This window comes from Rhinopithecus bieti, unplaced genomic scaffold (assembly GCF_001698545.2).
Source record: "Rhinopithecus bieti isolate Rb0 unplaced genomic scaffold, ASM169854v2 scaffold_42219, whole genome shotgun sequence".
NCBI lineage: Eukaryota > Metazoa > Chordata > Mammalia > Primates > Cercopithecidae > Rhinopithecus > Rhinopithecus bieti.
The window spans coordinates 1414172-1429402 of NW_016817843.1; the positions used below are offsets into that span (position 1 = coordinate 1414172).

At 45.4% G+C, this 15231-nt stretch overlaps 1 protein-coding gene across 2 annotated transcripts in view; it reads left to right on the forward strand.

Moving 5' to 3' along the window:
* The first annotated feature begins 3508 nt into the window (after window positions 1-3508).
* The window catches only part of TMEM87B (transmembrane protein 87B), a 68755-nt gene continuing 57032 nt past the window's right edge, over window positions 3509-15231 (forward strand). The window contains exons 1-3 of one of the 2 annotated variants that reach the window (XM_017856216.1): window positions 3509-3762; window positions 9229-9289; window positions 13692-13783. In XM_017856216.1, the coding sequence (XP_017711705.1) occupies window positions 9259-9289; window positions 13692-13783 (123 nt within the window). In that variant the 5' untranslated portion in view covers window positions 3509-3762; window positions 9229-9258. Of the gene's footprint in view, window positions 3763-4797; window positions 5365-9228; window positions 9290-13691; window positions 13784-15231 lie in introns of those variants that run through there. The other variant, XM_017856215.1, reaches the window with a different exon arrangement.

The window sequence follows — 15231 nt, forward strand, 5'->3', positions numbered from 1 at the left end:
AAAAAAAAAAAAAAAAAAGTAATTCTCTTTAAATAAATTTTAAGCATTGGGATCCATATTTAAATTTGCTGCCCTCTGCTGGAATTTTTTTGGGAAAAATTTCTTTCCTGGATAGACAGTTAAACATTTACCCTTTACGTTAATAGATCTTTATGAGTCTAAAAATTACAGTGTAAGGAGAGGCAGAAACTGATCTTACTTTTTAGTTGACAGTTTCCAGAATTCACCAAAAATAGGCTAAATTATTATTATTATTTTGAGATGAAGTCTCGCTCTGTTGCTCAGGCTGGAGTGCAATGGCACGCTATCAGCTCACTGCAACCTCCACCTCCCAGGTTCAAGCAATTCTCCTGTCTCAGCCTCCCTAGTAGCTGGGATTATAGGCATGTGCCACCACGCCCAGCTAATTTTGTATTTTAGTAGAGATGGGGTTTCTCCATGTTGGTCAGGCTGGTCTTGAACTCCTGACCTCAGGTGATCCACCTGCCTCGGCCTCCCAAAGTGCTGGGATTACAGGCGTGAGCCACCACGCTTGACCATATCTAAATAATTTTTACAGCAAAAACAATCTTTCTCTGTAGGCTCCAGATTGCTAGGCCTGTATGTCACATTTAGTTATCATGTCCCTTGGGTCTCCTTTAACCTCTAACTGTTCCTCAGCTGTTTCATGATCCTGGCATATATATATATTTTCTTTTTTTATGGTAAAGTATACCAGCTAGTTACTTTGTAGAATGTCTCTCAATTTGGGTTTGTCTAATGTTTCCTTGTGATTAGATTTAAGTATGTGAATCTTTTCCTCATTGCCTTGAATACCTTGATTAGATGCATTTTTGCATTTTGGGCATGCATTTTTGGCAGGAATATCACAGAAGTGATGCTGTTTCTTTTCAGTTAATCAAATCATGATACACATCATGTCTGTTTGTCCCAGTCCTTGTGGGATTAACCTTGATCATTAAATTGGTGTCTGCCAGGTATCTCCACTGTACAATTACTGTTTTTCTCTTTTTTTTTTTTTTTTTGAGGCAGAGTCTTACTCTGTCGCCGGGGCTGGAGTGCAGTGGCCGGATCTCAGCTCACTGCAAGCTCCGCCTCCCGGGTTTAGGCCATTCTCCTGCCTCAGCCTCCCGAGTAGCTGGGACCACAGGCGCCCGCCACTTCGCCCGGCTAGTTTTGTATTTTAGTAGAGACGGGGTTTCACCGTGTTAGCCAGGATGGTCTCGATCTCCTGACCTCGTGATCCGCCCGTCTCGGCCTCCCAAAGTGCTGGGATTACAGGCTTGAGCCACCGCGCCCGGCGTGTTTTTGTCTTTTAAATTAATAAGTACTTTTTGGAAGATATTTCCTCATGAAGCTTTTTCCAACTAACTTTAGAATAGAATTGATGATTCTTTCTGAACCAATTTTAATTGTGATAGTTGCCAAATGGTGATATTTTAAATTTGTTATTCCTTCTGCATTTATTAGTTTTCCAACTGTAAGAAAATGACTTTCTTTCCTATTTATGTAATCATGTATTCATTTATGTTAGTATAGACTCATGGATTCTTATTTGAGTCAATGAGTTACAATCCACTACTATCATTTTGGTGACCAAATTGTCCCAGATCTGGTCAGTGGGAGGGAGCTCCTTCAAACTGGCTCCTATGCCTTTTTGACATGTCCTCATAATTTTTTACCCACTTCCTTACTTTCTGGCAAAACAAGATTCTCAAGTTCATCATGAATTTCTCTATTCCATTCCTGGGTTCAGTCACTTCTCCAAGGATCCCTGGTTTATTTTAGTGGAGAATGATATTTATAAAGCAAGATCTGGTGCTAGATGTACCAATTACTACTGGGGTGTCACTGCTTCTAGGTCCTCCTGGGAATCAGTGCAAGAAAATATAAATACACACACACACACACACACATCTACATCTATTTATAAATCTACATTTTAAAAATGAGTTCACACTGATACCTTCAGTTGCAAGCCAGCATTATAGAGTTCATTCTAACCTTCCTCATTTTCCTTTTTTTTTTTCCTTTTCTTGCTTTCTCTCTTTTTTTTTTTTTTTTTTTGGTTTGTGACAGGGTCTGCTCTGTCACACAGGCTGGAGTGCAGGGCTCACTGCAACTTCCGCCTCCCAGGCCCAAGTGATCCTCCCACTTCAGTTTCTCTGAGTAGTTAGGACCACAGGCACGCCAACACACCTGGCTAATTTTTTGTATTTTGTGTACAGACAGGATTTCGCCACGTTGTCCAGGCTGGTCTCGAACTCCTGAGCTCGAACTATCCGCCCGCCTTGACCTCCCAAAGTGCTGGGTTTACAGGTGTGCCCGGCCGCCGTAAACATCTTACGACCATGGGTAGTGACTGGCAAGAATGTGCCTTGCTAGTTTTAAGATGGAGTTATTCTTAAAATGGTGTCACCCTGGCTCTCCTATGCTCTTGTTTCCCAATTTGACAACCAACATGATCTTTCTGACTAGCTCGTCCTTACTTAAAAACCGGCCGCGCGGTGGCTCACGCCCGTAATCGCAGCACTTTGGGAGGCCGACGCGGGCGGATCATGAAATCAGGAGATCGAGACCATCCTGGCTAACATGGTGAAACCCAGTTTCTACTAAAAAATATAAAAAATTTGGCCGGGCGTGGTGGCGGGTGCCTGTAGTCCCAGCTACTCCGGAGGCGGAGGCAGGAGAATGGCCTGAACCTGGGGGGCGAAGCTTGCAGTGAGCCGAGTTCGTGCCACTGCACTCCAGCCTGGGCGACAGAGCGAGACACCGTCTCAAAAAAAAAAAAAAAAAAAAAAGCCATCATTGCCTCTCCAGTGTTCTTACACTAAAGGTGCCATCTGCCTAACTTAATTTAGGAATACCTGTATGTTTCGGTACTGCTTAAATATTCTCAGCTTTGCCACTCCCTGTCTCACACCAACATCCAGTCATCTGGAAGATCTTTCCATTCCTCCATTTCTCTCATAACTAAAACAAATTCAGACTTAACCCTCACTACCACCGGTAACTCGCCCTTAACTCTTCTTGTAGAACTTAAATTTCATGTATTGTTCTCTCCTTCTGTCCCTGACTCACTTCCTAAATCTCTGGTGGATGTTCCCCTGCTGTCCTGTTACACTGTTATTCTGACCTAAACAGAACTGATCACATCGCTTGCTGGGAAGATGCACATGCGATCTCTAGTGTATGTAGTAGGTCCTCAATTATTACCGGTGACTGGTAAAGCAGCCAAGGCCTTTTGACTATATAAATCGATTTTTTTTTTTTTTTTTTTTTGGAGACGGAGTCTCGCTCTGTCGCCCAGGCTGGAGTGCAGTGGCCAGATCTCAGCTCACTGCAAGCTCCGCCTCCCGGGTTCCCGCCATTCTCCTGCCTCAGCCTCCGGAGTAGCTGGGACTACAGGCGCCCGCCACCTCGCCCGGCTAGTTTTTTGTATTTTAGTAGAGACGGGGTTTCACCGTGTTAGCCAGGATGGTCTCGATCTCCTGACCTCGTGATCCGCCCGTCTCGGCCTCCCAAAGTGCTGGGATTACAGGCTTGAGCCACCGCGCCCGGCTTAAATCGATCTTATTCTACGTTAATAACAATATTAGCACAGGATTCTATTCCCCTGCTGGATATTACTTACATTTGATAATGAATGAACTAATTCTCTTTGACAGCAAAACATGTATTCAGCTTACAGTCGAAAATGCAAGGCAAGGTACACAATAAGACGGATCCAAGCCCTGACCCCTCCGAGCTTTAAGCAGTCAGGTAACTATTTGTTCTGAAAAGTATTAACTGTCCTATTAACGTTAACCTTCACAACACAATCCCTGTGTTCAACCGGCCTTGGCCTCAAAGCACTTTCCTGGCACATTCCCTAAATTTAAAGAACGGTTTCCATAGAGCTGAGAGGGTCGAGGCAGGGGCAAGTGTAGAGAATGCAAGAAATGGAGACACCCCGGGCAAAAGAACTCTAGACTGCACTCCAACCTTAGCACTTACTAGGCATTCGAGTTCAGGACCTTGACACTCGCACTCCCTGGCGACGAGCCCCGCCTCCCCATTCCGGCTCCACCTCCCCAACCCAGCCCCGCCTCCCCCCCCTGCCTCATCTACCAGACAGGCCCCGCCTCCCCACTCAGGCCCCGCCTCCCCACTCAGGCCCCGTCTCCTCACTCAGGCCACGCCTCCACATTTAGGACACGCCTCCCCACCCAGTCCAGTCTCCGAACTAGGGCTTGCTCCAAGCCCTGCTTCCTCTCCCAACCTGGCCTCCCCACTACGGCCTAACCCCAAGCCCTTCTCCTCGTCCGGCCCCGTCTCTACACTACCGCCTGGTCCTCAACTCCACCTCCCCACTCCGACCCCATCTCCTTGACCAGCCCCGCTTTTACGCTCAGGCTCCGCCTCCCCGCCCGGTCTTGCCTCCAAATTCCGGCCTTGTCCCACGCCACGCCTCCACACGGCCCCGCCTCCACGCTCGGCCTGGCCCCAAGCTCTTCCTTCCTGCGGCACCCTGTCTCAGCACTCCGGCCTAGTACCGACCCCCGCCCCGCCTCCACAGTCCGGAGCCCGCCTCCAACCCCGCCCTGTCCCCACACCCAGCCTGGCCGCGAGCCCCACCTCCTACCGCGCCCCGCTGTCCACTCTCCCGAGCCCCGCCTCCCACCCCGCCTTCACGCTCCCGAGTCCCGCCTACATCCCCGCTCTGTCTTGTCACTCCACCTGGTCCGGAGCCTCGCCTCCTGCCTCCACCCTGCCCCGCCCCCACCATCCCGAGCCCCGCCTTGTCTCCACACTCCGGAGGCACCTCCCTACCCGGCCCCGCCTCCGCGCTCCGGCTGCCAGCCCTCCCTTCCACGCTCTGGCTCCTCCTCTGTCTTCACGCTCACGCCAGGCCCTGAGGCCCGCCTCCATGTCTCGGCGCCAACTCCACATCCTGGCTCTTATCTCTGCCTTCCAGGCATCCCCCAGCTGCACGCTTGGGCCCGGCTCAGAGCCCTAAGCCCTGCCTCCCGGTCCTGGCCCGGTTTGCCAGAACTGCACCGCGCCTCTCCGCCCAGGCCCAAGCCCAAGCCCCTCCTCCACACCCGAGTCCGAGCCCCGCGTCCTGGATTCGGATCCGCCTGCCTGGGGCGGTGCTGCACCAGGTGCGGGTGTGGCAGGCCGTCTCGGAGCGCCAGGTGCAGCTTCCGGGTCAAGATGGTCGCCGCCTGCCGCGCCGCAGCGGGGCCCCTGCCGTGCCGCCGCCTCCGCTGCCTTCCCGCCCGGGCCCCGCTGCTGCGCGTCGCCCTCTGCCTTCTGTGCTGGGTCCCGGCGGCTGTGCGCGCGGTCCCTGAGCTCGGGCTCTGGTTAGAGACAGTCAACGACGTAAGTGGAGTGTCGGGACTGAGGCGTGGCACGTCTCGGGCCCTCAGGGCTGTCGCGGGGCTTCGTTTGACCCCGGGCTTGTTCACCTGGCCTCTGCCGGGTCAGCACCGGGACCCCAGATACCCTCCCGGAGCCTTTTGTCTGTTACGAGCGGGGAGCCGGGAGCGGCCCCTCCTCCGGCCCGACCTAGGCTGCAGGGAAGAGCCGTCAGGATTGCGCATGGGACGGCCCTCCGGTCCGAGCGCTCGGACTGTTACTGAAGGTCACCATTCCTGACGCCGTGGCCCTCATTTTGCTCTGACATGTTTTGGCTGGATCAGGAATCTCTGCACATCTAGCAGCATCTTTGGGATTCGACTCTTCCTGTCCGGATGCAGCCACAGTGGGCCAGACCCCTGAGGCCGCAGGGAGGACTTGACAGCGCTTCAGTTTCAGCATAAACAAAAAAAAAAAAAAAAAAGAAAGAAAAAAATTTAAATGAGGAGGAAACGTGCAGTAGTCACCCTATCTCTCTCTCTCTCTTCTTGAGTTCCTGAATTTCTCTACAGTTCCTATCACAGTTCCGGGTGTGTGTGTGTAGGTGGGGCGGGACTAGTTATAACGGAGTGCTTGAAAGGCGAATCTGGAGGCATGAGTGGATGGAAACTCTTCTTTCCAAGGCAGGCTATTAGAAAACTTGGCATCCAGTAATTAGAGGAGATGATGTGGGAGAGATGCAGGGGCAGAATTATGGAAAGTCTTGCAAAAGAGAGACAGGAAGTCTGGAAGACGCATTATCTCCAGTCTCTCGGGTCAGATGACTAATCCAGCACTGTTTGGGATGGGTGTCTTCCACATGCCTGAAATGTCCAAGTTCTAAAGATGAGACTTATATTTTGATTTCCTTAACCAGAAAAAGAAAGTAGTTCCAAAGACTACAAATACTTCCCACAACAGCAAAGCTACTCGGAGGAACACGCCGGGTATATTTCTGGATCTTTAAGACCTAGTGCGGCCATTTCTTCCAGGGTTCTTCTGGGTTGGTGACCTAATTTGTGTGCCAGTTATATAGTCTGCACATCTCCATTATTTAATTTCCTGAACGGGAAAAAGTAGAACTCAGTGAACTGCTCTCATGGCTTCCTGCTGCGACGATAGTGAATAGTCAATATAACTATATTGGAAGTGACTCAGCTGCATGCATGCGTTAGATTACTTGAACATATCTGTATAGATCTTTGCCAAGTGTACTTTTAACATACCTGCAAAGATCTTTGCCAAGTGTACTTCCTGTATGAGGAAGAGAAGTTTGCTCCTTGAGTGCTGCATGATCTTAGGCTCATTTTACTCTTGTGTGACCCTGGGCCATTAGAAGTCTAAAAGCCCTTCTCTCCTAAGAGTGGACTTATTATTTTCCTCATTTCGGGTTGTCAGAAACAGGAAAGGAGAGTGGAGATTTCTTTCATTTGTACTGCAAATTTATCAAGAAATTTTGTTTCTTTGTTTTTGTTTGTATGTTTGAGACAGAGTCTTGCTCTGTTACCTAGGCTGGAGTGCAGTGGCACAGTCATAGCTCACTGCAGCCTCAAACTCCTGGGGTCAAGCAGTCCTCTAGCCTCAGCCTCCTGAGTAGCAAGGGCTATAGGCACATGCCACACACCCAACTAATTTTTAAATTTTTTGTAGAGGTGGGGGGGGGTCTCACTATATTGTCAAGGCTGGTCTTGAACTCCTGACCTCAAGCCATCCTCCTGCCTCAGCCTCCCAAAGTATTGGGATTACAGGCATGAGCCACTACACCTAGCCAAGAAATGGTTCTTTTGAGTGTACAAGGGAGCAAATGGTTGAAGCATCACTGTGTGTCATATGTTAGACTGGTCATTGCTGTTGCAAAGATAAATTTTAGCCATAGCCCCTTCTCCCAAGATGCTCATACAGTAATAGGAATAACAGATTTATGAGTAGATAGTCATATACACTGTGGTATACTTGAGATATTACTGGAGCACCAAGAGGGTCACGTAACCCTGCTTCCTGGAGGAGAGACCTGCCTTAGTCTTGAAAGATGAATAAGTACTACCTTGATGAAGAAGAGGAGGGGAGCAGTACAGCAGCAGTGCAGGAAATTATTGGTGTTTCTGCTACATCAAGTTTCTGGCAGGGTTGTTAGAGGGGACTTAGGTCACCACAAGCCTTCCATGCCTGAGCTTGGCCTTGAGCCTGAGGCCAGAAGCCTCAAACTTAAGGACGTGTGTTGGCCAAGGCAAATCATGTCATTGAGTACAGTGAGCTAGGTTCAGGACTGGGGGGGGTAGTGAGGCATGTTGTGGACTACAGATAGCATGCCCATTCTGAAGAGGGCAACTGCCATTTGGCTTCAACTTTGTGCATACACTCTAGCAGAGTGGGCACAGAATTGCCAAAGCTTCTTGTTTTTTTAAGTGAAACTGGAATCCATATTTTTGTTATGTCAAAAAGTTTACAAAAGGCCTCTTGTGGACTCAATAAATCCTATTTATAGGTTGGATTAGGCCTCCAGACTCCCGGTAGCTACTTTAGGATGTGAATGAGGGAGCCATTGAAAGATCTTAGACATAATGCTAATCACTATGGCTGCTATCTAAAGATGAATTATAGGATCGGATCTGGAGGTAGAAGTACCAGTTAAGCTATTGCGGAAATTAGGAAGGAAATGCAGAGAACCTAAATTGGGGCAGTGGTGACAGAGTTGGAGAGGAAGAACTAAATTTGATAAGTGTTTGTGAGATAAAGTAGGCATGGCTTGGGGATTGGGTGATGGAAGTGGGGAACTGGAAGGAGCCATGGCTTGGGTGACTGTAGATGGTACCACCTCCAAACAAGGTGGACAGCATAGGAAAAGTTGGTGAGCAGAGAGGAGTGTGTCTGGTTTAAAACAGGCTTGTCTGTTGGACATCCCCTAGTGGACATGTCCTTTAGGCAGTTGGGTATTTGGATGTGGAGCTCAAACGAGGGATGCAAGTTGGGAATTTTATTGTTGTTGAAACTGTGTTGGGCAGGGGGAAGGGGTTACCACTTGTCCTGTCAGTGTTTTTTTTTTAATTCCTAATCACTTGTACATTTAACACAGTCTCTAACTGCAGGATTTTGATTCTTGAGGAGAGAAGACATTAAACAACTAATCAACTATTTGATTTAAGTTGTGGAAAGGTTGTGAAGAAGAAAGGGTGCTGGGGATTATATAAGGGAGGGCCTGGCCTGATATGGGCCACAGTGGAAGAATTCCTGCAGAACAGTCTTTTGAGCTGGGCTTTGAAGGGTGAGAAGGAGCCAACTAGATGAACAAAGAGTGAAAGGAAGGATTTTTAAGTAAGTTTTTCAGGTTGACCACTAATCCTGAGGGCAGGAAAGAATATCATGCTTTTCAGGAACTGGAAAGTTGAGAGGTGGGCGGGCCTTGATTATTCAGGGTCCTGTAGGCTACAGTATGAATTCTGGTCTGTTGTAATTGCACTGGTAAACCATAATGACTTGGAGCTGGGAGATGGGGACATTTCCTCATCAAAAGTACATTCAAATTGACACCAGGAGAGCAGCATGCAAATTCAGGCAGTTCATGTCATGTCTGAGCAGTACTAATCCTGCAATGGCAGCATCTTTTACCTCTTACGTGTCACTGGCCCTAAGTCTGCTAGAGGCCGGAGCTCTCCTGATCCTCAGGGTAACTGCAGGAAGTAGAATCATGACAAGGTTTTAAGCAAGCTAGTGATGTGATCAGATTTACATTAAAAAAATACTCTTGTCAGAGAGAGGAGTGCAAGGATTAGAACTCTATATGTTGTGGGGTAAAACAGTTGCGAAAAAAACTTTCTAACAAGATCTCCCTCTGTTTGTTTTTCATTTTAGAAATCAGGACCTTTGATATTTAGGAAAACTATGTTTAACTCTACAGATATCAAGTTATCTGGTAAGTATAATGAAACAATAAAATACTAGACTGGGCGCGGTGACTCACGCCTGTAATCCTGGCACTTTGGGAGGCCAAGGCGGGCAGATCACAAGGTCAGGAGCAGCCTGGCCAACATAGTGAAAACCCATCTCTATTAAAAATACAAAAAAAGTTAGCTGGGCGTGGTGGTGGGCGCCTGTAGTCCCAGCTACTTGGGAGGCTGAGGCAAGAAAATCACTTGAACCTGGGAGGCAGAGGTTGCACTGAACTGAGATCGCACCACTGCACTCCAGCCTGGGTGACATAGTGAGACTCTGTCTCAAAAACAAACGAACAGGAATAATAAAATATATATATATATAAACAAATAACATGTAATATAAACAAATGCATTCATGTAAATGAATATAATATATATAATAAACTAAGCAAATGTTTTGTTTTTAAGTAGTTCTAACATTTTAAGGTTTTGTTTTGTTTCAGTCAGGACTTGGTTGGTTATTTACAATAATGGAGGCTGGGTGTGGTGGCTCACACCTGTAATCCCAGCACTTTGGGAGGCCGAGGCAGGTGGATCACGAGGTCAGGAGAACGAGACCATCCTGGCTAACATGGTGAAACCCCGTCTCTACTAAAATATAAAAAATTAGCCAGGCATGGTGGCAGGTGCCTGTAGTCCCAGCTACTCGGGAGGCTGAGGCAGGAGAATGGCATGAGCCCGGGAGGTGGAGCTTGCAGTGAGCTGAGATCGCGCCACTGCACTCCAGCCTGGGCAACAGTGAGACTCCGTCTCAAAAAAAACAAAAACAAAACAAAATAAAAAACAAAAAAAAACAAAACAAAATATAATAATGGATTTTTCTTTTTTTTTTTCTTGAGACAGAGTCTTTCTCTGTCACCCAGGCTGGAATGCAATGGCACGATCTTGGCTCACTGCAACCCCCGCCTCCCAGGTTCAAGTGATTCTCCTGCCTCAGCCTCCCTAGTAGCTGAGATTACAGCTGAACGCCACCACACCTGGCTAATTTTTGTATTTTTAGTAGAGATGGGGTTTCACCGTGTTGGCCAGGCTGGTCTCGAGCTGCTGACCCCAGGTAATTCACTCACCTCAGCCTCCCAAAGTGCTGGGATTACAGGCATGAGCCACTATGCGTGGCCCACAAGAATGGATTTTTCTGATCCTCTTTCAGAAAATGTAATATGAATCATTTTATGAAAATTATAATTAAAGTCTAATAAGCAAAAAAGCGTTTGGTTTTGTGAAATTTGACTTTGAGTCTCAGATTTTAAAACTGGATAAATTGTTTTATGAATATATGAAATGTCATGATTATGATAAACCCATTATGGCCTTGAAAATTTTCAAAATGTACATATCCTTGTAAGAAGTAAAAAGTGCTGGATAACATTTTAATTAGAGTTTTAAGGTTGATAAAAGTTAAAATATTCATTAGGTAGGGACTGTCTTTTCTGTGTCAATACTGATACACCAGAACTACCAAGGTTTTTTAAGAATTTCACTGGATTTACATTGGATCATATTCACTGTGGCCCAATTCCTCTTATTGTTTCCAGTAACCTAACTAGGAAAATTGGTTGCCAGAGTTAAAGTCTCAGGATAAGTAGCAGTTTTTTGCTGGGTAGAGCAAACTGGCTTCTACAGGATCCAAAGCCATGCCTCTTTCCTCTTTCACGCAACAGATCATGCTCTGCTCATTTGTTGGGGGCGATTCTGCCTGTTACGGGTCTTTCCTGAGGGAAGTCAGGCTAGCCAGCAGCTAGAAAGCAGAGGTGGTTTAAAGCAGCTCTGTAATATCAATCATCAGTGGTGATAAGAGCTTGGTAAGAGGAAACTGAAGTCCAAGGTGAGTGAGAAAAAAAATTTGGCATCTGTTTATTTAATGAATTCATGTCTCAAAGTCTAGACAAAGAGGATTTAAAAGAAACTCAGTCTGGTGCTGACAAAAAGTCATATGGGAATAAAAAAGTAATGTCAGCCACTGAAACAGAATTTGATTTTTAAAAATCATAAATGCCTGAGATCAACCTATGGGTAGACTACAATCAAGACATTGTTATTAACTTATCTAAAGAAAGGATGGGACAGCATGAGGGATTTAAGAGCAAAAGCATAATAAAACTAGGGTTTAGTCAGGCAAATGCTGGTCATGTCCATCAGCATTGTTGGAGAGAGGTTTTCTTGAACCATGACCACAGCTATGACATGGGACTGGCAGTTGTGGATATAGCATTCACCTGAGCCTCTTTGTTCTGGTGCCATGCTCACCAAATCACCTTCTCATCCGCATTGGGCCTCCAGGGAGGCATGCTGAAGGGAAAGAGTTGATCATTACTAGTCCAGTTTACAGTTTCTGTTCATTGGAAGTGAGTAATTGAGCATTCTCATTTGTACATCTGCCATCGGGAAAGGGTGAGATGAGAATCTGTGTTTTCACAGAGCCAGATTTTAGTGCTTATAAAGCTAAGGACTGGTCCCTTGGATATATGTCCGTGCCATTTGGGAGATCTGATATCTGGCTTTTTAAAGGCAACCTCTTTTCTGCTGTCTCATTCAAGTCATGTGGAGCCTGTGCTAAAAAAATCTCTCAATGTAATTCACCATATTAACAGAATATAAGAAATGTACCATATGATCATCTCAAAGTATACAGAAAGAGCGTTTGAAAAAAAATTCAACACCCATTCATGATAGAAACTCCAAGAAAGTTAGAAATAGAAGGAAACTTCCTCAACCTGATAAAGGGCATCTATGAAAAATCTGTAGCAAACATCACACTGTCAGTTCTCCCTAGATTGATCTATAAATTCAGTTTAATCCCAATCAAAATCCAAGCAGGCTTCTTGTTTGTTTGGTTGGTCAATATTGTGAATTTTACATTCTCGAGTGCTGGAGGATGTTGTAGTCCTTTAACAGCTTTGTTCTAGCAGACATTTAAGTTCCTCGTGGGGCTGTTTGATGCTTTCCAGTTTTCTTGTTAAGTTCTTTTGCAGTAGCCTTTTGTCTAGGGCAAGTTTAGCAGTACTTCTGTGGTGTGGTCTTTCTGCTTGTCTTCCAAATACCTGGTATATTTACTGAGGCCTCTCCAATCTGGCTAGTGGAAACTACAATAGTTCCCAGCTCTGTGTGAGCTCTGAGAATTGTTGGGCTTCCCACGCATGGGCAGGCTGCCCTTCAGCCAGAAGCTCCAGGGTATCACTAAGCAGACTTCTCTCTCTCTTTCTCTATGTAGCTTCCATCTCTTGGGTACTGTCCCCCAGAAAATCTACCAGCCTCAGTCTCTTGAACTTGAATCTCTGGTCTCAGTTTGGTTTCGCTCTTCGTCATTATCAGCCTTTGAGATGACTCCCAATGATCCTTGCTTCCTGTTATTCATGATCTTGTGTAGTCCTCTAACACATTTTATCAGAGTTGGTCTGAGTGACTGATGGAGCATGGTAGAAATAATGGCACATCCCTTCTGAGGCTAAGTTATAAAAGATACTGTGGCTGCGTCTTTGCTCTCTCTCTAATCACTCACTCTGGGGTAAGCCAGCTGCCGTGTCGTGAGGATGTTCCCAACAGAGCTCTCCTTAACTCCAGACTTAATGCTTTTCAGTCGGCCTATTCATATCACCCTCTTACCTGGATCATTCAAAAGAAAGGCCAGACTCCTCAGCAGGGCGTAAGACCTCATGAATTTTCCCCGGCACTTCTCCAGCTTCAACTCTTTCTCCTTTCCCCAACCTGTGTTCTAAGCATAGCAGACTATTTTCAGAGGTCACACTCATGCCATGCTTTCCCTCAGCCTGGGCATTTACATGTGTGGTCCACCCCTGTCTTCACTTGGCTAACTCCTGCTCTTCCTTCAAGTTACAGGTCTCCTCCTCCACCTAGCTTACCCAGAGCCCATTCTTCATGCTCTCCTGGGTTATGATAGGTGACCTGCTTAGTGCTGCCTTGACTGTTCCCAGCCTCTGCGACTACTGAAAGTGCCTGTTTAGTTGTTAAAACTCTCCTCCAGTACCTCTTAAGTCAGAGACAGGCATTGTTCTCATTTACCATCATAGCTCTTCCTGGCACGCAGGATGGGGCTCACTCAGTATATTTTGAATGAATATGTAAGTGAGAAAAATGTTTGAGAGTGAAATAAGCAGTGACTTAGCATATCAGGCCACTCAGTTTATTTAATATTAAGACTTATAGATGAAATGAACAGAATTACAGCAGCTTTTGGTTAACTATAACAATTTAATGAATTTTATCTGTCTCATTTTACACTGACTTTTTGGAGAAATTAGGTAATGTTTTACTCATTGTTACATTAAAGTAGCCTATTTTTAATTGCATTCTCAAAACCTTAAGTTTATATTAGAGTGTATGTATTATTCATGTAAAACGAGACTTTCTTTTTCTAAACAGTTAAGTCATTCCATTGTTCTGGGCCTCTGAAGTTTACCATAGTGTGGCATTTGAAGTATCATACCTGTCACAATGACTATTCTAATCTGGAAGTAAGTAAAACACAAGTTTTTAATGTATATAAAGCTATGAAGGAAAATTATGAGTATTAAGATTTATTAGCTCATCAAGTGAGGAGGCTAGAAATAGAGATTATAGTTTTAGAAGTGCCAAGGATTAATTTTGGAACTTATGGCAATAAACCAAGTTACGTGCTGAGAAGACTACAAGCGTTTAGTTGCCTTGTATGTTATGAAAAATGTTAGTAAATGTTTAAATTCAGGCACGTAGGAGTCATTGATAAAGATGCTGTGCATACGAATAAATGCTTAATTTGTGAAAGAAGTGTAAATGTTTCACTTTTAAAAAAAATTATAGGGAACCTGGAACTGTATTGAGTACAAGTAGATTTAGTGAGCACAAGTAGATCGCAGAAAGAGGTGAGGAGAAGAAAGGAGATATCTGGGGAAAGGCAGAGGAGACTGAGAGAGAAGGAGAAAGTGGCTGTGCTGAGGAAGGCTTTTCCTGCACCTGGTTCTGAAGCCTGGGTTTCTTCCTCCTGGGATGTGCACTGGGCTCTCAGCAAGGTGTTTCTCTTCGTGATTCTCATGATGGTTGCTTGGGATTGTTTCCTTTTCAGATTCTCTGTTACCTGTTTGGCTTCTACCTTGAATAATATGTGGGTTTCCATATTTTTATTTTTTAAAATTATATATGTATATATGGCTATACCTATACCTATACATATATATGTACATATACCTGTACATGTATATGCATATACTTATAAATACGTATGAGATCTCTCTTTGTCACCCAGGCTGGAGTACAGTGGTGCAATCATGGCTCACTCCAGCCTTGAACTCCTGGGCTCAAGCGATCCTCCTGGCAGGTTGCCTTAGGTAGCCTCCAGAGTCTCTGGGATTATAGACGTGAGCCATTGTGGCTGGCTTTCTATATTTTTATTAGTATTATATTTCTATTTGGATTGAACCATGCCATTTTCCTTGAACACTGCCTTTTTGGTTTTATCTCTAAATATTTTACACCTTCACATTAAATACTTCAGTGTAAATTTCCTAAGAACAGAGATATTCATTTATGTTTTTCACAGCATAATTATAGAATTCAAATTTAACACTGATATGATGGAATTCAAATTTAACACTGATATGATGCTATTATATATAAACCTTATTAAAATTTTGCAGCGGGGCAGGGTGGCTCACTCCTGTAATTCCTGCACTTTGGGAAGCTGCACTTTGGGAGAGGATTACTTGAGCCCAGGAGTTAAAGACCAGCCTGGGCAACAAGTGAGACCCTGTCTCTACAAAAAATTTAAAAATTAACCAGGCACAGTGGCATGTACCTATAGTCCCAGCTGTTCAAGAGGCTCAGGCCAGAGGATCCCTTGAGTTCGGGAGTTCAAAGTTGCAGTGTGCTGTGATTGCACCACTGTACTCCAGCCTGGGAGACAGTGAGACCTTGTCTTCAAAAAAAA